At 41.7% G+C, this 25,082-nt stretch overlaps 1 protein-coding gene across 1 annotated transcript in view; it reads right to left on the reverse strand.

The window, feature by feature from the left end:
* LOC126162648 (FERM, ARHGEF and pleckstrin domain-containing protein 1) overlaps positions 1-25,082 on the reverse strand; it is a 707,909-nt gene that overhangs the window by 16,298 nt on the left and 666,529 nt on the right. Inside the window, exons 19-20 of the mRNA XM_049919284.1 lie at positions 10,184-10,338; positions 2,408-2,535 (exon numbers count right to left, since the gene is read on the reverse strand). Coding sequence (XP_049775241.1) covers positions 2,408-2,535; positions 10,184-10,338 — 283 coding nt within the window. The remainder of the gene's footprint in view (positions 1-2,407; positions 2,536-10,183; positions 10,339-25,082) is intronic.

A 25,082-nucleotide genomic window follows, 5' to 3' on the forward strand; every position in this document is an offset into this window, starting at 1 on the left:
CCATAGAAATATTGGAACACGTGAGGCAATACTGACCTTACGACTTATCTTAGAAAATAGATTAAGGAAAGGCAAACCTAAGTTTCTAGCATTTGTAGACTTAGAGAAAGCTTTTGACAATGTTGACTGCAATACTCTCTTTCAAATTCTAAAGGTGGCAGGGGTAAAATACAGGGAGTGAAAGGCTATTTACAACTTATACAGAAACCAGATGGCAGTTATAAGAGTTGAGGGGCATGAAAGGGAAGCAGTGGTTGGGAAGGGAGTGAGACAGGGTTGTAGCCTCTCCCCAATGTTATTCAATCTGTATATTGAGCAAGCAGTAAAGGAAACAAAAGAAAAATTCGGAGTAGGTATTAAAATCCATGGAGAAGAAATAAAAACTTTTGAGGTTCGCCGATGACATTGTAATTCTATCAGAGACCGCAAAGGACTTGGAAGAGCAGTTGAACGGAATGGACAGTGTGTCGAAAGGAGGATATAAGATGAACATCAACAAAAGCAAAACGAGGATAATGGAATGTAGTCGAATTAAGTCGGGTGATGCTGAGGGAATTAGATTAGGAAATGAGACACTTAAAGTAGTTAAGAAGTTTTGCTATTTGGGGAGCAAAATAACTGATGATGGTCGAAGTAGAGAAGATTAAAATGTAGACTGGCAATGGTAAGAAAAGCGTTTCTGAAGAAGAGAAATTTGTTAACATCGAGTATAGATTTAAGTGTCAGGAAGTCGTTTCTGAAAGTATTTGTATGGAGTGTCGCCATGTATGGAAGTGACGATAAATAGTTTGGACAAGAAGAGAATAGAAGCTTTCGAAATGTGGTGCTTCAGAAGAGTGCTAAAGATTTGATGGGTAGATCACGTAACTAATGATGAAGTATTGAATAGAATTGGGGAGAAGAGGAGTATGTGGCACAACTTGACAAAAAGAAGGGACCAGTTAGTAGGACATCTTCTGAGGCATCAAGGGATCACAAATTTAGCATTGGAGGGCAGCGTGGAGGGTAAAAATCGTAGAGGAAGACCAAGAGATGAATACACTAAGCAGATTCAGAAGGATGTGGGTTGCAGTAAGTACTGGGAGATGAAGAAGCTTGCACAGGATAGGGTAGCATAGAGAGCTGCATCAAACCAGTCTCAGGACTGAAGACCACAACAACAACAACAACAGTTGGTAGCATTCAACCATTTAATGTCCTCCACATGGCTCAACAATTCATTTTCTGAGACAATGCTCTCATTATCAGGTTGCCAGCTTAGATACTGAGGTTCAAATACTCCAAAATCTACAAATACCTCTGCATCATTCACAACATGAACCATAAAAAATAGATCGGACTATGAGTCCTCATCTTACATCATTAATGTCGTCAAATTCTGTCAGCAGTCATCCTGTCTCACACCGCACTGAGCGACATCCATCTCATATGCTGTGGACTCAGAGTGTCAAGTTGACACTTTTCCAGATGTCCAGTGGTTGTTGTGAACTTACATGCCCACAGTATCACCTTGCAAGCATAGCTATTGGCTCAACTGTTAATGCTATTCTTTTGGGCACCTACTTTTCCTCATTACAAGGATGCTATGTGCCGGTTGTCATCTTCCATTTTATCAAAGAAAGAATTCTAAAAAGCCATTAAAAATCCCATTCCATAGTCTTTGACTTCTGTGTTCAGATTATTGTTATGGGTCTTTTCATGAATGACAATCTTCAATTCTTCCAGCAAATCAAGTTTATGTCTGTTCTTTTCTGTGCACAGAATTTCTAAGTTATCTTCTGTTCACTTAAAGGGGTTGTACATTCTTCACAACAGCTCATTTGTCATAGTTACTTAGTCTGAATATATCTTACACAGTAATACCATGGGTGGTGTGAGATGGAATGACTACTGACACAAGTTGACGATTTTAATGTAAGATGAAGACCCATAGACCAATGCGTTTTTATTCTACTTTGTTTTATGAATGCTACAAATATGATGCTGGTCTATCTAGTGTTATGGCCTCAAGAGCTGAGTTTTACAACCTGATGATGAGAGCATTGTCTCTTGACATGTGTTGTTGAGTCATATGGGACAGAAAAGTTTCCAATTATTATAGTTAAATATAATGACCACTATTTCAGAACCTTACAATAGGTAATATTACTGTGAGGAAAATACAAACATGGGCCAGCTAGCTAAACTGCTATAAATGGACCCTGTTCATGCAAATAAACAATAAGAATGCCCTGACCCACACTTTTTTTTTAAAGTTGTTATGTTTCCTCAGTCAGAAACATTACATTTGCACTGTGCCTGGAAGGAAGGAAGTAGTTCAAGTAGTTATATTAAATGAGAACAGATAAAAGAAGAAACCATACAGCACAGAACTCTCACTATTAAAAAATATCAGGTAAGCACTCACTGCAGGATTTGAGGCTTAAGTACTGCAGTTTGTTGTCTCCTCTCTCCTTGGCTGCTTGGATTGCAACTGTTAAGTCCTCTATCCATTTGTCTTTTTCCTCTTGGCTGCCTGCAGCAACTGTCAGTGCCCTGATAATAAGACATTTTTTTCTCATAGGCAAGTTGCTTGATCACAATATTGACAAAAAATTATAGTTCTTATACATCATTTCACTTGGATATCACCAACCACTTCCTGATTACACATGTGCCAGTATATTAAAAAAACACACACACACACACACACACACACACACACACACACACACACACACACACACATACACACACAATTACTTTAGAATACCTGTACTTTAGTAAACAGAGAAAAGGGCAGTGACAGAGACTGCTTCATGACACAAAATCAGTCTCAGAGCTCACACTGTTTACTTTCACTTATATAAAATGTCTGAATTCTTACAAATGCAATTTTTTTAAAGTTTCACTAATGCTGAAATAATCATCATCATAAAATCTAACAATTGTGTTGACATTAATTTTGTATTGTTTATTTTTACTGTTTCACTGTTACATATATTTTACTGTGTGACTAGTTTTTATCGAGGTTGATCATCTTCAGATCTATCAAGTTGTGTACGTAACCTGTTATGTCCATACAGGAACTACAAATCAGAATATTACATCGTAATGCCACAAGTGGTCATACAGATGCCACTGGTCCCACAAGAGTCACAAGATTCAGAAGGACTCAATGCAACTACATAGATCTAATGGATCAAAACTAATCACGCCACAAAACAAATTTGCAGCCAAGAAAACAAAAATAAATGATTAAAAAAATTAATTTTCAAAGCCCTACGGCAAAAGGAAACAATAAAATGTCCTCAGCACTGTGGCCACAGAGGGTGACTAAATTTTGACAAGCTTCCAGCTCTCTTCCCTTAAATCATTTTAATGGATTATAAATGTAGCCTGTGTACTATACATCAGTACCTGTACTAACATAGGCACACCACAATGTCTAAAAATATCAAATGTGGCATGACACACTTAAAGATTCCTTCACTGAATTGAACTTGGACACTCAAACATTGTCACAGGGACAAACTATTTCTTCGATAGCTTGATCATGTGTGCTACTGAAATTACAACTGTAAGATTGTGGTCAGTACAGGTGAGAAAGTTAACTCTTCTAAGGTCAAAAATATTCTGTCAGACAGACATGGACGATGAATGGGCAACACAAGTAGCAGTTGCTAAAATGTAGGGTATGAATATATTGAGTGCAATCCACTTTTTTTTCAGCAGATGAAATGAACAGCTTGTGAACCAATTCAAAACCAGAAGAAAAAGCCAAAAACAATGTAACTCAGCAAACGGCAGTCCAACAGTAATCAAACCAAGTCAAGGAGCAACTGTAGTATTTTTTGGGTTACCAGAGACCTCATGAGAAAAAAACAAACTACATGGAGCTTGCTGTGTTGACAACTGTGTAGGGTGTAATGGAAATGAAGTTCACCCACCAAAGTCAATTACAGAAGATCTTATCAGTAAGAGGTGTAACAGACAAGCACCGCATCCTCAGATATTATCAATAGATTCCATATCGATGGTGCTATCGAGTGGGAATTCAGAGAGCTCCATTTCTGTGTTGCTGTTTGGGAGGTTATAGAAGTGACCACACTGACTGCAACACACAAGAGATCAGTGAACAGTCATGAGTGCCATTAGTGTAACGCAATAGGTGGTAGTACAGATGCGATAATCCACACAGGAGTCACAAGAATATTTCATTGATGTTTACATCTGTTTACCAGTTGACTGGACAGCTAAAAGCACCTCTAGGTGTCAAAGATGCTGTGTAAACAGAGAAATCAGGTAATTCAAACATAATGAATTAACAAAGAACATTGCCTTTTAATAATTGCATGCAAGTTCCTGTGCAGTCCTAAGGCATCGACTGCACACCAACCAGCGCAGCATCGTGAGATGGCACCAATAAGCTGCTGACCCACACACTAATGGAAGGAGTGGGCTGTGCCACAGCTCCAAGAAGACAAGAATTCAGCACCCCCCTCAACACTGACTTAACCAGACTGGCTGGCCCCAGTCCGATTGCAGACTTCAAGAGCAACAGTACTGAGTAATAGGAAGATGATGCTTAGCCCACGTTCTGTGAGTAGTAATAGAGAGTCAATGTAATTGCATGCAGGAGGCACTGGAGGCACAGGAAGTACATCAAGCCCACTCATAATGAGAAGTTAGGTTTTGTTTCTTTTCTTTTTTGGAAATAAAATGTTCTATTAATCAGCATACATTGTGTACAGATCATTTTGGATTCCTGCTGCTGGCCATTGCAACTCCTCTCCTTCCTTGTTTGTGTTGGTGATGACTCCCACAGTAGCCGACACAACAGTTTCTATTGGGACATTCAGTCACTTATAACACAGCATAAATTGCTGTATTTTGTGTACACATGACTGGTATTAGTTAAGGGATCATCCAATACTTTTTTCAGTCTTTATTCTTTTCCATACAGCACCTGGTGTGAAGTTGTATTGGACAAGACGTAGGGAGTGGACAGATAACATGGCTGGTAGATGCGCAATCGGCAGGGCACTTTTGGAGAGAGCGGTAGTGGTGGGGGTTGCGGGCAGGCAGTCTAGAGCAAATGCCAAGTGCTGGAGCGAAAGTGCCATTCCAAACTGAAGCTTATACTTATGGTTTTTTGTAAATATTAAGTGGAGTCCCTCAACACCCACACTTGTATGGTGACCATTCAAAAAGTTTTGAGTAAAACCAACAATTCAATAAAGTTGGCTTCTTTTTCCAAAACAAAGCAGAGTTTACACATCACCACCTCACTAACATGTTGTGCAGATGCAACTGTGGGGGAGTTTTGAAACTGTGATTTATTATGTGAGGAACTGACAAAAACTAAGATCAATAGCTTATGAAAATCATATCCTCAGTACAAAAACAAATGTGTAATGTCTTTTACTGTTCCAAAACCCACACCATTTATCATTTAACCAGCTATCAGTGGCCCTTTACATTCTTTCATTGAAAAAGTTTGTAGTTAGTGGAATAACATGGTAGATAATGAAGTTTTGCATAATAACCATATGACAAAATACTTCTCTCTTTGTGTGTTATCATAGGCCAAAATCTCATTTCAGTACCTCAAACCATTTATGAAATATGAGGAAGCTGATGTATTAAAGCTATAAGTAATGCAAAAATGTAATTTTTACTGAATAGTTTCTGTAAAACTGTTTGAGAAAGAATGCATGGCATGTGCTTCGATCCGTCATCGCAGCACTTAGCCACTGGCTGAAAGCAGGAAACAATACTGGCCTCCCCTTCCGAACAAACGAGTGAACTCGCCCAGTGCTTTGAACAAAAACTGGTCACAGTGCACTGGCCAACGTATGCCATCCAGACTCTGCTAGTAGTGAACTTTGCATGCTCAGAAGTGCTCCATGGAATGGACTACAAATATTTCAGATGAATGAATTAATTCAAAAATAGCTACCTGGCATCAGAAATAGCAATTATGGCTGTAGTTTAATAATAAAGCTTTCCCTTAATCAGTATTTGTATATCTTCTGCACTCTTGACTCCAATCTAATTCAATTAAGAAAGTTTCAATGAAGGCTGTAAATCAAAAAGATAATTGTGTTATAAACTTAATTTTTGTAATTATATTTCAAGGTTGTTTAAAGCTCTACTACACATCAGGTTTTCCAGTTGTGTTCAGTATACACCCTGTTTTCAAAATAGGATGTAAACTATGGACATTTACAACTAAACACAAGATGTAAAACTTGCTGCAGAACAGTTGCAGGTCCATCAGGTTGGAAATACACTCTTGTTCAGAAAAAGGAGAATACCTTGAACAACTAGAGATAGGACGTTCATATTCACAGGACATGTACATTAGTAGAAACGATTAGTATCTGAATCATATTGACCTGCGGATTCAAGATCAACATTGATATCACATTGCAACACCACCTACAGGCCTGCAGTTCTCATTGTCACTATAAACCAAAGATAATGGATCAGGGTGACTTGAGCAGATGTGCAGGATGCCACACAGACATATGTGCGAACTGTACCATCAAATCGGTGAGTCTGAAAGAGGGGGCATTATTATTGGCATGAGAGAATGTGATGCATCCGTCCGGGAAATTGCTGCTCATGTGAGACGAAGTATTTCAGCAGTGCAACAGATGTGTGCAGAATGGTTCATGGTAGACCGCAGAACACGACAAGGTGGGCCAGGTCACACCAACCAGACCAGCCCCTGAGAAGATCAACAAACTCATCTCAATGGCATTGCAAACAGATCTGCATCCTCCTCAGCTCTGGTGCAGCAGTGGAACTGTGTAGCACATCGCACACTATCCATCACTGTTTATTACAGCATGGGTTTTGTGTGCCTCATCCATTTCTCCATCTGCCTTTGACAATGTGCAGAAACATGCTTGACGGCAAATGTATATGGAACAATGTCACCGGGGACACGAATGGCATCAGGTAGCATTTGCAGATGCATTCAGGTTCTGTTTGTTTGAAAATGATAGCTGCATTTTGATTCACCACAGACAGGAATTTCTCACTTCCAGCCTTGCCTCTCAATCATTCTTGAAAAACCTTAATCCTACTCCCAACATCACCACAGCCGAAGCCCAGGCTATCCGTGATCTGAAAGCTGACTGATCCATCATCATTCTTCTGGCTGACAAGGGTTCCACGACCGTGGTACTTGATCGTCGGGAGTATGTGGCTGAGGGACTGCGTCAGCTTTCAGACAACACTACATACAAAGTTTGCCAAGGTAATCCCATTCCTGATGTCCAGGCGGAGCTTCAAGGAATCTTCAGAACCTTAGGCTCCCTACAAAACCTTTCACCTGACTCCATTAACCACCTGACCCCACCGACACCTCGCACTCCTACCTTCTACCTACTTCCTAATATTCACAAACCCAAACATCCCGGCCGCCCCATTGTAGCTGGTTACCAAGGCCCCACAGAACGTATCTCTGCCTACGTAGATCAACAACTTCAACCCATTGCATGCAGTCTCCCATCCTTCATCAAAGACACCAACCACTTTCTCGAATGCCTGGAATCCTTACCCAGTCTGTTACCCCCGGAAACCATCCTTGTAACCATTGATGCCACTTCCCTATACACAAATATCCCACACGTCCAGGGCCTCGCTGCAATGGAGCACTTCCTTTCACGCCGATCACCTGCCACCCTGCCTAAAACCTCTTTCCTCATCACCTTAGCCAGCTTCATCCTGACTCACAACTTCTTCACTTTTGAAGGCCAGACATACCAACAATTAAAGGGAACAGCCATGGGTACCAGGATGGCCCCCTCGTATGCCAACCTATTTATGGGTCGCTTAGAGGAAGCCTTCTTGGTTACCCGAGCCTGCCAACCCAAAGTTTGGTACAGATTTATTGATGACATTTTCATGATCTGGACTCACAGTGAAGAAGAACTCCAGAATTTCCTCTCCAACCTCAACTCCTTTGGTTCCATCCGATTCACCTGGTCCTAATGCCACTTTCCTTGACGTTGACCTCCATCTGTCCAATGGCCAGCTTCACACATCCGTCCACATCAAACCCACCAACAAGCAACAGTACCTCCATTATGACAGTTGCCACCCATTCCATATCAAACAGTCCCTTCCCTACAGCCTAGGCCTTCGTGGCAAACGAATCTGCTCCAGTCCTGAATCCCTGAACCATTACACCAACAACCTGAAAACAGCTTTCGCATCCCGCAACTACCCTCCCGACCTGGTACAGAAGCAAATAACCAGAGCCACTTCCTCATCTCCTCAAACCCAAAACCTCCCACAGAAGAACCACAAAAGTGCCCCACTTGTGACAGGATACTTTCCGGGACTGGATCAGACTCTGAATGTGGCTCTCCAGCAGGGATATGACTTCCTCAAATCCTGCCCCGAAATGAGATCCATCCTTCATGAAACCCTCCCCACTCCACCAAGAGTGTCTTTCCGCCGTCCACCTAACCTTCGTAACCTCTTGGTTCGTCCCTATGAAATCCCCAAACCACCTTCCCTACCCTCTGGCTCCTACCCTTGTAACCGCCCCCGGTGTAAAACCTGTCCCATGCACCCTCCCACCACCACCTACTCCAGTTCTGTAACCCGGAAGGTGTACATGATCAAAGGCAGAGCCACATGTGAAAGCACCCATGTGATTTACCAACTGACCTGCCTACACTGTGATGCTTTCTATGTGGGAATGACCAGCAACAAACTGTCCACTCGCATGAATGGACACAGGCAGACAGTGTTTGTTGGTAATGAGGATCACTCTGTGGCTAAACATGCCTTGGTGCACGGCCAGCACATCTTGGCACAGTGTTACACCGTCCGGGTTATCTGGATACTTCCCACTAACACCAACCTATCCGAACTCCGGAGATGGGAACTTGCCCTTCAATATATCCTCTCTTCCCGTTATCCACCAGGCCTCAATCTCCGCTAATTTCAAGTTGCCGCCACTCATACATCACCTGTCATTCAACAACCTCTTTGCCTCTTCACTTCCACCTCGACTGACATCTCTGCCCAAACTCTTTGTCTTTAAATATGTCTGCTTGTGTCTGTATATGTTTGGATGGATATGTGTGTGTGTGTGTGTGTGTGCGCGAGTGTATACCTGTCCTTTTTTCCCCCTAAGGTAAGTCTTTCCGCTCCCGGGATTGAAATGACTCCTTACCCTCTCCCTTAAAACCCACATCCTTTCATCTTTCCCTCTCCTTTCCTCTTTCCTGACGAAGCAACTGGGGGCTGTAGAAGCTCGAAATTTTGTGTGTGAGTTTGTGTTTTTTTATTGTGCCTATCTACCAGCGCTTTCCCGTTTGGTAAGTCATGGAATCTTTGTTTTTAATATATTTTTCCCATGTGGAATATTTCTTTCTATATATATATATATATATATATATAAATTACCAAACAAGAAAGCTGGTATGTTGATAGACTCAATAAAATAAAAAACACACTAACACACACACAAATATTCATGCTTTCGCAACTCACGTGGGAAAAATATAAAAAACAAAGATGCTTTAACTTACCAAACAAGAAAGCTTGAATATTTGTGTGTTTCAAACAAACACACACATACACACAAAATTCAATATATATAACACACACACAAAATTCAAGCTTTCGCAACCCATATCCATCCGCACATATCCATCCGCACATATACAGACACAAGCAGACATTTGTAAAGGCCTTGGGTTGCGAAAGCTTGAAATTTGTGTGTGTGTTTTTTATTGTTTTTATTGTCTCTATCAACATACCAACGCTTTCGTTTGGTAAGTTACAGCTTCTTTGTTTTCAGATATAATGTTGTCACAACAGCCTTTTTGGTTTGTTTGGGTTAGTTCTCCAAGCTGGGAGTAGAATATTGGTGAATTGAAAAATACCTGGAGGCAGTTTGCTGTTCCAGATATTAGAGGCCAAGGGATTCTATTTGTGATGGAAGTTGGGGTGCCATATTTAATGGAATGTTTAATCTTTCTACTCTCGTAAAAATAACTGCAGGAAGGTAATTAAAATCACTGAAATGAGATTTCTGAATTTCGGAACTGAGAGTGGTTTCACTGAAACCTTAAAGAAAAACTATAAATAAAAAAAAATGCAAAAATCTTGTGCCAGCAACAGAATCAACTTTTCTTCAAAGCCTGTTCTTCATTCTGTGCACTCTACTTACCGATTTCCTCCATATATAGTGAAACAGTAGTTTGCTCCCATTTTATTTTCTGGTGATTCTTCCACCATTACCCCTCTCAGAGGCATCTGGCCATGTACTCTGAATTGTATACTTGGAACAACACTCCGGTTTGTGTACAGCAGTATGTCTGAAAACTAACAAGAGACGTTTCTTTATGAGAACTTGGTGTTTCATAATAAGCAAAGAAACTCATAATTTTGCAACACACACTTTAAATCCAAAATATAATAAGATTTACACGACACAACAATAATTCTTTTCACAGATATAAATGACAATGAGAGAAAATTAAAAGTTTACTTTTCTGCAGATATTATCCCTTCCCACTGAAAACTCCTATACTGCAAATTTGCAGCTGAGAATATTGTCAGAAACATCACTAACAATACCCCTTATACTATACTAGGGAGCAGCAAAAGTGGCAGCTGAGCGGGGTAGGTCATTTCTCCCTCCTCTCGCCTTCTCTCCAGTTCTAAGTGCCAATGAGAAGTCTTCAGCATGGTTTGGCATGGTCCATGACTGTAAGCTCACACTATTTCCACAGTGTTGTTTCCACCATGAATGCTGTCCAGATAGTATCATAAGAAGCAAAACCTACATGACAAAGTTGTCTGCTGGATCACCTGAACATAGCTTTATCAAAAGTGCATAGCTAATATATACATACCGCAATTCCATTGATTATCCTGAAGAAATGAATAGTCACCTAATTAAGCACTGGTTTTTAGATTTATTACATGGTTTAAAAGAACTGTGGGTGACTGTTATGGATATTGCCAGTAATCATTCAAGAAAAAAGGAGAAATTCCTAATTCAAGTACAGAGAAGAAAGAAAATGCACAGTGGCCAGAAGAGAGCAGTATTTCAGTTTGAGGTCACTACGTAAAAGTGGAAAAGTTGGGGGAATTCAAGCACCACAAGCAGCTTGATAGTCATTAGGAACTTGGCAGTTTAGCAGCAGAAATGAGCCACATGGTTGTGGGACCGACCCCTTACTACTGCTAATACTTACCCATATAAATGTGTGAGCCCTACTGAAAACAAAGGTCACATAAAGAAACTGTACATTCAGAAAGAAAGATGTGCAGAATTTACTTAAGGAATCAACTGATGGTGGCATGGTGCAAAACTGAATTAAGTGCATAGACCACACTGGAATTTTGCAAGAAAATTACTTTATGAAGAAATGCATCCAAGGAAAGTTCACTGAAAGCATTGTTATAGCTTTAAATGGTTCCTTCGGTAGTGAATCTTCAGAGCAGGACAATTACAGAGCAATAAATTGTATTAAATGTTGTGTTTGTTCCATCCCTTCCCCAAAGCTGTGACTGCTGTTCCCTCTCTTGGCTCCCTTTCCCTTTCCTCTCAAATTCCCTTCCTCTCACTCCCCCCCCCCCCCCCAAAAAAAAAAAAAAAATCAACATGAAACAGAACAGCTGCAAGAACTGTCTCTGGTGGTAAATTTATCGGTTTTACTTGTGTGGAGCAGAAGACCCGTGTTTTCTGCTTTGCACCGAGGTTAAAACTAAAATACAAAGTTAAGGAATGTTTAAATGTTTAGCCATTATCAAAAACAATGTAGCTTTATAATTTAACAGAAGAGTAGTAATAATGTGTTTGACTGTAATATATATTCTAAAACACAAGAGACCACATTAGTACGGAGATGCTGCCGTTCCACTACAGCATTTCCGAAGTATTTAATTGACTTTTAGTTTTAGTTTTAATTCCATAATAAATCATTTAAACCAAGTCACTGTCTCTATACAATTCTAAAATCATTATTAGAATGTGCTATCTGCTGATTTAGGGTATCATATCATTTTAAGTAAGAACCATGTAATGCATTGAGCATACAGACAGCAATGTCTGATGGCATAGTTTTCCGAGACCAGTTCAGTATGCATGGGCAGAAGGCTTCTGACTCGTGGTGACTGAGATGTGCAGTGAGAATGAGTGAGGGAAGTACGCTGAAGAGGTGGAGTGGGAGTGCCTCCTACACTTGCCCCTCCACCCACTAATTTCACTCTTCCCTACTATAAAGCATAGATTGTCATCACTTAATGAATGAGTTTCACAATATCACAAACCACTGACTAAAAGTTCGGTTGAATAATGTCACTGTAGAACTTGGAGAATCATCCAATAAAATCTGAGACTCAACAAGGCACTGAATGTCACTTCAGGCATAAGTGGCATTATCCCAAGAGCGTGTAAATATCAAATGAATGTAAGGACTGTATAGACTGTCATAACAGTTGACAATTAGTACACACTTAAAATTCCTAACACAGTTGGAATCCTTGGAAGACTTTATTCAGGCTATTAATACAATTCTATGAAAGCAAATTATAAAAATAAAAAGTATTATATGTGGAGGTTTCAACATTTATTTTCCAGCAAATAAAACTCCTATGTTTACATCAATACTATGCAAACCACTGATTAATGGATGGCAGAGGTTATTCCACATTTACCACACATCAGGGTCTCCTCCAGTTTGATTGACATATTGAATGTGGGAACAATGACTGCTTAAATGCTTCTATGTGTGCTGTAATTATTCTAATCTGAACTTTGCACCATCTAGGGCAGGATTACGTAAAGGAGTGTAGCACGTTCCTAGTCATTTAATATTGGTTTTTCAAAATCTGTATAAGTTTTTGCAGGATGCTTGGCATCTATATACGTCAGTACAGATTTTTCAGCATTTATGTGGTACTCTCCCACAAATCAAACAAATATGTGGTCACTCGTGCTGCCTTTCTTTATGTAAAGAAACATTTGAAAATGGCGTTCACTATTTCTGCTTTGCTTTACTATCATCAATATCAGTTTCTGTGTTATTTACGAGGTGCATTCAAGTTCTAAGGCCTCCGATTTTTTTTTATAATTAACTCCTCACCCGAAATCGATGAAACTGGCGTTACTTCTCGACGTAATCACTCTGCAGACGTACACATTTTTCACAACGCTGACGCCATGATTCCATGGCAGCAGCGAAGGCTTCTTTAGGAGTCTGTTTTGACCACTGGAAAATTGCTGAGGCAATAGCAGCATGGCTGGTGAATGTGCGGCCACGGAGATTGTCTTTCATTGTTGGAAAAAGCCAAAAGTCGCTAGGAGCCAGGTCAGGTGAGTAGGGAGCACGAGGAATCACTTCAAAGTTATTATCACGAAGAAACTGTTGCGTAACATTAGCTCGATGTGCGGGTGCGTTGTCTTGGTGAAACAGCACACGCGCAGCCCTTCCTGGACGTTTTTGTTGCAGTGCAGGAAGGAATTTGTTCTTCAAAAAATTTTCATAGGATGCACCTGTTACCGTAGTGCCCTTTGGAACACAATGGGTAAGCTGTCCCAGAACATGAACACCATCATTTTTTCAGCACTGGCGGTTACCCGAAATTTTTTTGGTGGCGGTGAATCTGTGTGCTTCCATTGAGCTGACTGGCGCTTTGTTTCTGGATTGAAAAATGGCATCCACGTCTCATCCATTGTCACAACAGACGAAAAGAAAGACCCATTCATGCTGTCGTTGCGCGTCAACATTGCTTGGCAACATGCCACACGGGCAGCCATGTGGTCGTCCGTCAGCATTCGTGGCACCCACCTGGATGACACTTTTCGCATTTTCAGGTCGTCATGCAGGATTGTGTGCACAGAACCCACAGAAATGCCAACTCTGGAGGCGATCTGCTCAACAGTCATTCAGCGATCCCCCAAAACAATTCTCTCCACTTTCTCGATCATGTTGTCAGACCTGCCCGAGGTTGTTTCGGTTTGTTGTCACACGATGTTCTGCCTTCATTAAACTGTCACACCCACAAACGCACTTTCGACACATCCATAGCTCCATCACCACATGTCTCCTTCAACTGTCGATGAATTTCAGTTAGTTTCACACCACACAAATTCAGAAAACGAATGATTGCACACTGTTCAAGTAAGGAAAACGTCGCCATTTTAAGTATTTAAAACAGTTCTCATTCTCGCCGCTGGCGGTAAAATTCCATCTGCCGTACGGTGCTGCCATCTCTGGGACATATTGACAATGAACGCGGCCTCATTTTAAAACAATGCGCATGTTTCTATCTCTTTCCAGTCCGGAGAAAAAAAATCGGAAGCCTTGGAACTTGAATGCACCTCATATGAGGGCCTAGAAACTGATAATCTTTATTCATGATCAGAATTTCTGTAGGTTTTCTGAGAAGTTGTTTGGTATGAGTTTGCTGTGTTAGTCGCTGGATACTTCACGCATTGCCCTTTTGACGGCCAACCATGTTTCCTTCAGCAACTTCATATCTACAGCTCTGTACTGTTTTTTACACTTACTGTGCAGAAGCTGCTGTTTCTCTAAAAGTTTAACAAAATTTTGTACACTGCATACTACTCATAAGGAAAATCCATCACAAACTGTTCGGCTACGTACATATATATCCAGTGATTGGGCAATTATTCTTTTGAAGTTGAGCCATAGCTCCTCTACATGCTTCTGCCCAGGATTAAATGTTGTGAGTTCCTTGCTGAGAAGTGAACAACACTAGTGCTTCTTTATCTACTGTACTGAACATGTAAATTTTTATACTAGTTTTAATTGTCCTTTCTACTTTGCTAATTATAGCTGCTACAAATGTCTCTTGGTCACTGCTACATATCTCGATTTGGGTATCCTCAAGGAGGTCACATCTATTTGTTGCCATTACATCAATTTTATTTATGTCATGAGTAGGCTTCAGGATAATCTGTTGCATTTAGTACTGTTTCAAAGGATGTCTTGTCAGCGCACCACTCACAAAGCAATACAGCTCTGCAAGCAGAAAACAAGAATGGATAGATAATTTCCAAGAAGTACATAAGACAGAAACATAAAAATGTAAACAGCTAATGAAATGTATCTGCTAATGGAGCTAAATTCTCGTCTTGTTCTAACGAGTTTTTCCTTGGTGCATTACTTTAGAAACATAATTACTTCATGCTCTTCCATTTCATACATATTTTATACACTCCTGGAAATTGAAATAAGAACACCGTGAATTCATTGTCCCAGGAAGGGGAAACTTTATTGACACATTCCTGGGGTCAGATACATCACATGATCACACTGACAGAACCACAGGCACATAGACACAGGCAACAGAGCATGCACAATGTTGGCACTAGTACAGTGTATATCCACCTTTCGCAGCAATGCAGGCTGCTATTCTCCCATGGAGACGATCGTAGAGATGCTGGATGTAGTCCTGTGGAACGGCTTGCCATGCCATTTCCACCTGGCGCCTCAGTTGGACCAGCGTTCGTGCTGGACGTGCAGACCGCGTGAGACGACGCTTCATCCAGTCCCAAACATGCTCAATGGGGGACAGATCCGGAGATCTTGCTGGCCAGGGTAGTTGACTTACACCTTCTAGAGCACGTTGGGTGGCACGGGATACATGCGGACGTGCATTGTCCTGTTGGAACAGAAAGTTCCCTTGCCGGTCTAGGAATGGTAGAACGATGGGTTCGATGACGGTTTGGATGTACCGTGCACTATTCAGTGTCCCCTCGACGATCACCAGTGGTGTACGGCCAGTGTAGGAGATCGCTCCCCACACCATGATGCCGGGTGTTGGCCCTGTGTGCCTCGGTCGTATGCAGTCCTGATTGTGGCGCTCACCTGCACGGCACCAAACACGCATACGACCATCATTGGCACCAAGGCAGAAGCGACTCTCATCGCTGAAGACGACACGTCTCCATTCGTCCCTCCATTCACGCCTGTCGCGACACCACTGGAGGCGGGCTGCACGATGTTGGGGCGTGAGCGGAAGACGGCCTAACGGTGTGCGGGACCGTAGCCCAGCTTCATGGAGACGGTTACGAATGGTCCTCGCCGATACCCCAGGAGCAACAGTGTCCCTAATTTGCTGGGAAGTGGCGGTGCGGTCCCCTACGGCACTGCGTAGGATCCTACGGTCTTGGCGTGCATCTGTGCGTCGCTGCGGTCCGGTTCCAGGTCGACGGGCACGTGCACCTTCCGCCGACCACTGGCGACAACATCGATTTACTGTGGAGACCTCACGCCCCACGTGTTGAGCAATTCGGCGGTACGTCCACCCGGCCTCCCGCATGCCCACTATACGCCCTCGCTCAAAGTCCGTCAACTGCACATACGGTTCACGCCCACGCTGTCGCGGCATGCTACCAGTGTTAAAGACTGCGATGGAGCTCCGTATGCCACGGCAAACTGGCTGACACTGACGGCGGCGGTGCACAAATGCTGCGCAGCTAGCGCCATTCGACGGCCAACACCGCGGTTCCTGGTGTGTCCGCTGTGCCGTGCGTGTGATCATTGCTTGTACAGCCCTCTCGCAGTGTCCGGAGCAAGTATGGTGGGTCTGACACACCGGTGTCAATGTGTTCTTTTTTCCATTTCCAGGAGTGTACATATATGTCTTCACCTATATTCTACAAGTCATTGTAAACTGTATGGCAGGGGGTTCTTTTAAAGTATGTTCTGGTTCCAGTCATAGATGGGCTGTGGGAAGAACGAATGTTTCTGTGTTACAGTGTGCCCTTTTATTTCCAATTTTAGGGCTCCATATCTTAATCAGTAACAACAGCACTCTTTCAAGACCACTTCATTGTTTGTCTCTTTGTCTATCTGTCTGCCTGTTGACACTACTTTTTCTAAGGAACAAGTAGAGGTATCATGTTGAAATTTATGTCAAACATTATGATCTATGATTCTCTGGAGGTGTAAAAACTTTAAGCTTCTAAGTCGATGTAATCAAAAGATATGGGGATTTATATCACACATTTTGATACGAACTCACTCATTAAAACCTATAGGTGAACTGTCTAGATAAACGTCAGGCATGTTGGTTAGCCATAAGGCAAGTGCCTGGAAGCCAAAACTTAGAGATAACAGGATCACGTCTCGGTCCAACCAAGTATTTTTCAGTCGTTGTTTTAACCTAGTCTTCACCTCTCAATGATGTGAGGAGGTGCCAGAAACATCACATGATTCAAATTCCATGATAAACTGCAGGTCCCTGTGGACAACTGTGGTAGGTTAAGGATACAGAAGTCGCCAAAGTGACATTCAATAGAAAGACTTGCACCAGGCAATTGGGCCACACAACATTATTATTATTATTATTATTATTATTATTATTATTAGTAGTAGTAGTAGTAGTAGTAGTAGTAGTATCTATATATATACTCATGCTAAAAAAGGATAATGCTGACACGTGGTGAAACAACACTCTGGTGGGCAGTTTGCGAGTTTAAATAACCTCGGAGTATGACCATGCAGTGCATTTGACCTGTGGTCGTTGCACGGTGGCGCTGGCAGCAGTCCACATACGCAGAGGTGTGTTGGTGCATGTCAGAGTACGGTGCAGCGAGTAAGTGTGCAGACATTTTCAGAAGTGCTAATGGTGACTGTGTGTTGATAATGGCTCAAAGAACACATATTGATGACGTTATGAGGGGTAGAATACTAGGGCGACTGGAGGCTGGTCAAACACAGCAGCAGGTCGTAGCATGGGCCCTCGTTGTGCTATAAAGTGTGATCTCAAGATTGTGGCAATGATTCCAGCAGACAGGAAACGTGTCCAGGCACTACAGTATGGGACGTCCACGGTGTGCAACACCACAAGAAGACCGATATCTCAAAATCAGTGCCCGCAGATGGCTATGGAGTACTGCAGGTAGCCTTGCTCGGGACCTTACTGCAGCCACTGAAACTGTTGTCTCCAGACACACAGTCTACAGATGACTGAACAGACGCGGTTTATTCACCTGGAGACCTGCAAGATGCATTCCACTGACCCCTGGTCACAGGAGAGCCCATGAAGCCTGGCGTTTTCATCTGGCGTGAACCAGGAACCAGATACCAACCCCTTAATGTCCTTGAAAGGGACCTGTATGGAGGTCGTGGTTTGATGGTGCGGGGTGGGATTATGATTGGCGCATGTACACCCCTGCATGTCTTTGACAGAGGAACTGTAACAGGTCAGGTGCATTGCGATGTCATTTTGCACCAGTATGTCTCCCTTTTCAGGGTGTAGTGGGTCCCACCTTCCTCCTGATGGATGATAACGCATGGTCCAACCAAACTGTCATCTTAGAGGTGTACCTTGAAACAGAAGATAGCAAGCGAATGGAGTCGCCTGCCTGTTCTCCAGACCTAAGCCCCATTGAGCACGTCTGGGATGGTCTCAGTCGACATATCGCTGCATGTCTTCAAACCCCTAGGACACTTCAGGAGCTCTGATGGGCACTGGTGCAAGAATGGGAGGCTATACCCCAGCAGCTGCTCGACCACCTGATCCAGAGTATGCCAACCTGTTGTGCGGCCTGTATACATGTGCATGGTGATCATATCCCATATTGATGTCGGGGTACATGCGAAGGAAATATTGGCGTTTTGTAGCACATGTGTTTCAGGACGATTTTCTCAACTTATCACCAATACCGCGGATTTATAGATCTGTATCGTGTGTGTTCCCTGTGTGCTTATGCTATAAACGCCAGCTTTGTGAAGTGCCATGTTGTGTGGCACCACATTCTGCAATTATCCTTAATTTATGAGCATGAGTGTATAATCAAGCTGCTACTGAGCCTTCAGAGTGTGAGTCTCAATCACACTTGTCTGGTTTGTTTATCTACACGATTTCTAAGTGACAAACACATAGTGGGCTGAAGAACATTCATGGTTTCTGTGCTGAAAGACAAGTCTTGTAGTTTTCCAACCACGTTCTTGAGAGACGTTTGGTGTGACTTTGAGTTATGCTTGTCAAAATTTTTCAACACACTCTTGTTAGTCAAACAAGCCTGTGACCTGTCACCTTTCTCCTACTGATAGTACTTCCAAACTGGATAACCATTTCTGAATAACTATAAAAACCTTTCCACACTCTTTTGTTACTCACTCTTTCGATCCAGCTTATCCTCTTCATTCTCCTCCACATCCACATCTCAAATGTTTCTAGCCTTTTTTCACTCTCTCATCTCATTGTCCATGTTGCTGCCCCAAAGAGTGGCACAGTGCAGACAAAACACTTGCTAAGCCTTTTCCTCAGATCTTTATCTAGTTTGCCACATAATAATCTCTTCTTTCTATTAAATGCCTCCTTCGCTATAGCAATGCAAGTTTTCACTTCCTTCAGTGATTGAACATCCAAGATAATTAAATACTGTTACTCGGCTAATAATACCTTGTCCCTTCTTAATATTTGCTGGTCTCCCTCCTGCACCGATCACCATACTTTTGTTTCTTTGCATTTTATTTACAGTTCATTCATTTTCTGTCACTAATACCATGCAATAATTTCTTCTAGGCATGAATTGAATAACAAAGGGGAGAGGCAACAGCCTTGTTTAATGTCCCTTCCCATATTGCTTCCTTCCTACACTACATTTAGAATTCTAATCTTGCTTTCTGTTGTAAATACAGATTCTGCACCTTTTGACTCTCCTTCCAACCTACCCCTTTCATCTTCAATGTATCCATCAGCTTGTTTCATTGACTCTGTTGAAAGCTTTCTCCAAATTAGTAAAAAACAGCATAAATTTCTGTGCCTTTCACTGTATAGATTTCCCCTATGATTCTTAATAGGCTAACAGCATCCCTTGTTAACTGATGACCAAATCATTGATGCCGTAACTCAAACAACTGATGGGAATAAGAAAGATGATGATGACACTGAAGCTACAGTTCAAGTACCACATACAGATGCTGAGAATGCATTTGATATAGCCCTTCAATAAATTGAACAAAGCTCTATGTCTACCCCAATAGACATTTTGTCGATTAGGAAGTGGAGGAGCATTGTGGCAAAATCAAGGTTGTTGTCTGACAAGCAAAAGAGCATTACAGATTTTTTTCATCCACCTTAGAAAGCAAACATTTTTAGCATCTGATTTATCATGTTTTATATAGTTAAGCACAAATGAGTTGTGTGTCAATGCAGTGCTATAATAAGGTATGAATAAATGTTAAACTATTACTCAAAAAACAATATCTTATGGTACAATACAAACATATTTTACAGTACAGCCACTAGAGTACATTAAACTGTTGTGAAAGATTTTTTAGTGTGTCAATGTTTTCTTTTCATTTTACTGTTTTAACAGGGAACATTATTTTAGACAGTATTTTCAGTTGAAAACTAAAGTTGTACTGTACTGCATTGTGTATTATGGCTCAACGAAAGTGTTCCTCTGATAATTCAATCTTTTTTGCATTACAAACATGCTTGCAGTTCCTTAGAGAATGGATTAGCGAGGTTCTACTGTAATATACAATAGCTTCAGATCACTGTTAAATTTTTTTCACCCCCTCCCCATCCCGGCGGCCATCCTGGATTCACCAAGGTGTTACATCTGTTTTCGTTTATGTGTACATAGATGCACTGAACACAACATCGTCCGCTATCTAAACTTTACTAAATGATTCACGTATCTTCATGTCAGAATGATTTACAAAACTGACTTTGATTATTTTAATATAAAGAAGGACTTCACAATCATCAACTTTACTAATTAGTTCCATTTTACTTTTTCCTCCTCTTTTCAGGTGCCATAGGTCCTTCATCCTTGGGGAAGGGGTAGAGGGGGGGAGGGGGAGGCAACACCCTGGTTGCCTCAGCTTAGTTATATCCCTGAACTGCATAATTTCCTCACACGAGACTCTGGAGAGCAGAAGAGTGTTACATAAACTGCATAAAATTATTAGAAATGTTAAGATAGGGTACAAGACAGGACAACTTAATTTGAATGATTAGAACATCACGAAAAACAGGTAGTAACTTTTTATCAGTTATTTAAGAAGGAATTAAGGTAATTTCAGCCACAGCCTGCAATATAGCAGCCAATATTTTAGAAAACTATCTAAGTGAAACACAACTAGCTCTAGTTAAACTGATGAAAAAAAATCTGGGAATACTTTATCAAATGACTGTAAAATAGCACTAATCCACCCACCACACAAAATCATGACTAAACATATATCAAAAAATGTAGGGTACCCTTACTCCTCCATTACACGGAATTTTTTTATGCTGGGATTCTGAGAAGCTGAGATGAATGACTGGATGGCAAATAAGTTCGTTATTAGACAGGGTTTAGGAGAAGTGTGTCCTGTGCAGAACAGATCAATTATCTGAAGCTAATATTGCTCAAAATGCCTAAAAAAAAAAAAAATGACTGACTTTATCCAGAATTCTGGTTGCACTCGAAAGAGATTGGAAAACACAGGACCTCTTGCAAGAAATTAGATCAAATCTAAGCTGGACTCCAGGCGAGAAATTATAGATCCATTTCAGATAAAGAGAGGCACTGAAGAAGACTGAAGAATGACAGAATAGAGGAATGAATTAATAGAACTGAACATCGAAATTAGAATAAAAACTGGCTAGAAAACAATTTTAAAACTGAGTTTTAATACTTGTAGATGATTTAGTGATTTCAGTAAACAGTGAAGAGGTAACACAAAAACATAATACTTAAACAAATAGCAGTGGATCTTTGATTACAAATCTCCATAGAAAAAAAGGAAGTAATAATAAAACAACAAAATGTATCATCAATTTAAGCAAAAAGCTTGGAAAATTCAGGAGAATATACAAATTTAAGTACCCAGAGGAAATTATTATTCCTAATGGAGGAAAAAAGCTCTCAGAGGAAAATTATGAAAATGGACTTAGCATTCTACTCTGCAAAAGACTTTTATAATAAAGGGATAATTCTACAGAAATGCAAAAATATACCAATACGAAAGAGAACAAGAATAGAAACATTAAAATTAAGAAGAATACAAACATGTAGAAAATAATGCAAGTGAAATTAGGAAAAGCAGACTAATGTTCTATGGGGACATCCAAAGAATGAGTCTTAGTAGGCTAACAATGGGAGGGAAGAGTAAATGTGCAGGCAGCGGAATGTGTGTGTGTGTGTGTGTGTGTGTGTGTGTGTGTGTGTGTGTGTGTGTGTGTGTGTGTGCGCGCGTGTGTGCGCACGCAATAGGATGCATGATGTGCAACTTCACTCCCGGCATCCATGGCGAGATCCATCTTTGAAACCGTGACACCATGCAACGCGGTACAGATGGGTCCAACAACATGCGGAATGGACCGCTCAGGATTGGCACCATGCTCTCTTCACCGATGAGTGTCGCATATGCCTTCAAACATACAATCGTCGGAGACATGTTTGGAGGCAACCCAGTCAGGCTGATCTCTTTAGACAAACTGTCCAGCAAGTGCAGAAAGGTGGAGGTTCCTTGCTGTTTTGGGGTGGCATGATACGGGGCCGACGTATGCTGCTGGTAGTCATGGAAGGCGTAAAGGCTATACGATACATGAATGCCAACTTCTGACCGATAGTGGAACCGTATCGGCAGCATATTGGCGAGGCATTTGTCTTTATGGACAAAAATTCGCACCCCCATCATGCACATATTGTGAATGACTTCCTTCAGGATAATGATGTTGCTCGACTAGAGTGGCCAGCATGTTCTCCAGACATGAACATGCCTGGGATAGGTTGAAAAGGGCTGTTTATGGATGATGTGACCCACCAACCACTCTGAGGGATGTATGACGAATTGCCATTGACGAGTGTGACAAACTGGACCAACAGTGCCTTGATGAACTACAGGATATTAGGCCACGATGAATACAGGCATGCATCAATCCAAGAGGACATGCTACTGAGTATTAGAGGTACCGGTGTGTACAGCAATCTGGACCACTACCTCTGAACGTCTCGCTGTTTGTTGGTACAACAGGCAGTGTGTAGTTTTCATGAGCAATAAAAAGGGCAGAAATGATGTTTATGTTGGCCTCTATTCCAATTTTCTGTACAGATTCCAGAACTCTTGGAACCGAGGTTATGCAAAACTTTTTTTTTATGTGTGTACGTACAGGGAAGTGGGAGGACTGACGACTTTTGATAAAAGGGTTTGCAAGAATCTGTTTCTCAAATATATTTCATTGCTCTTGCAGTTCTTTTCTAGGTTAGGAAAATGAGTGAACTAAATGGTGTATTACCCCAGAATACAATTCCTTACAGTAGGAGGCTATGGAACTGAGCAAAGTAGACAATTCGGACAGTGCTAAAACTTGCTTTACAGGTAGTAAGTAGATGTATTTGGTGTTCCATTTATTTTGTTTATATGTGTATGCCATTTGAAATTTGAAGTCATGCCTAAATTTTTTTTTGTCATTAGTTTATTCCCTTCAAACCATCTATTTAGCTGTGCTGTAGTTTTACTTACAGCTACTTGTAGCTGACTTGGGGTGTTTCCTGTGTTGAGGATGCTTGTGTCATCTGCAAAAAAAGTATTTGTTTATGACTCAATGTTTTGGTCTTAATTGTTTATTTAGAGGAGAAAGAGTATTGGCCCAAGAATGGATCCCTAATGGATTTCTATTTTTTAGAGTTTCTGCATCTGAGAAACATACTGTAGTATATTCTTCTAGTTCTTGTTATATTTGTATTATCTGTCTCCTCTCGTAAAATATGATGTGAACCATTTTAGAGCAATGCCTCTAATGCCATATACTTGGCACTTTCCAACAGTATGTTATGGTCCAGTACACCAAAGGCTTTACTTAAGTCTAAAAAAATTTCAGTGATACTTTGTGTTTTGTCCACTGCTTGCAGGGCACTGTTTATAAAATCATACATGGCACTAGTTGCTGATTTATTTTTCCTACATCCATGCTGAGTATCAGTGAAAATTTTGTTTTTTGCTGAAATTTTCATTAACCTTTTATATACTATTGTTTTGTGTTTTTAGTAAAGCCTGATAGTAAGGCAACTGATCTATAGTTTTCTATATTTGGTTTGCCTCCTTCCTTATGAATAGGGACAGCTTTAGCAACTTTTAAACAGTCTGGAAATGTGTCTGCTGGTAAAGATGAATTGGCTATATCTGCAAGAGGCAGTAAAATGTTTGTAATACACTGCTTTATGACACAATCAGGAATACCATCAATTCCTGAGGACATTTTTGAAGAGTTGATGCACAATTGATGATTTCATCTGGAGTTTTCCCACAAACATAGACTGAAGAGGAACATGGCTGCACTTTGTTTTTGTTTCTTGCTAGTATATGTTTTGTCACTGACTATTAAATTACACTCCTGGAAATGGAAAAAAGAACACATTGACACCGGTGTGTCAGACCCACCATACTTGCTCCGGACACTGCGAGAGGGCTGTACAAGCAATGATCACACGCACGGCACAGCGGACACACCAGGAACCGCGGTGTGGGCCGTCGAATGGCGCTAGCTGCGCAGCATTTGTGCACCGCCGCCGTCAGTGTCAGCCAGTTTTCCGTAGCATACGGAGCTCCATCGCAGTCTTTAACACTGGTAGCATGCCGCGACAGCGTGGACGTGAACCGTATGTGCAGTTGACGGACTTTGAACGAGGGCGTATAGTGGGCATGCGGGAGGCTGGGTGGACGTACCGCCGAATTGCTCAACACGTGAGGAGTGAGGTCTCCACAGTCCATCGATGTTGTCGCCGGTGGTCGGCGGAAGGTGCACGTGCCCGTCGACCTGGGACCGGACCGCAGCGACGCACGGATGCACGCCAAGACCGTAGGATCCTACGCAGTGCCGTAGGGGACCGCACCGCCACTTCCCAGCAAATTAGGGACACTGTTGCTCCTGGGGTATCGGCGAGGACCATTCGCAACCGTCTCCATGAAGCTGGGCTACGGTCCCGCACACCGTTAGGCCGTCTTCCGCTCACGCCCCAACATCGTGCAGCCCGCCTCCAGTGGTGTCGCGACAGGCGTGAATGGAGGGACGAATGGAGACGTGTCGTCTTCAGCGATAAGAGTCGCTTCTGCCTTGGTGCCAATGATGGTCGTATG

This window comes from Schistocerca cancellata, chromosome 2 (assembly GCF_023864275.1).
Source record: "Schistocerca cancellata isolate TAMUIC-IGC-003103 chromosome 2, iqSchCanc2.1, whole genome shotgun sequence".
Taxonomy (NCBI): domain Eukaryota; kingdom Metazoa; phylum Arthropoda; class Insecta; order Orthoptera; family Acrididae; genus Schistocerca; species Schistocerca cancellata.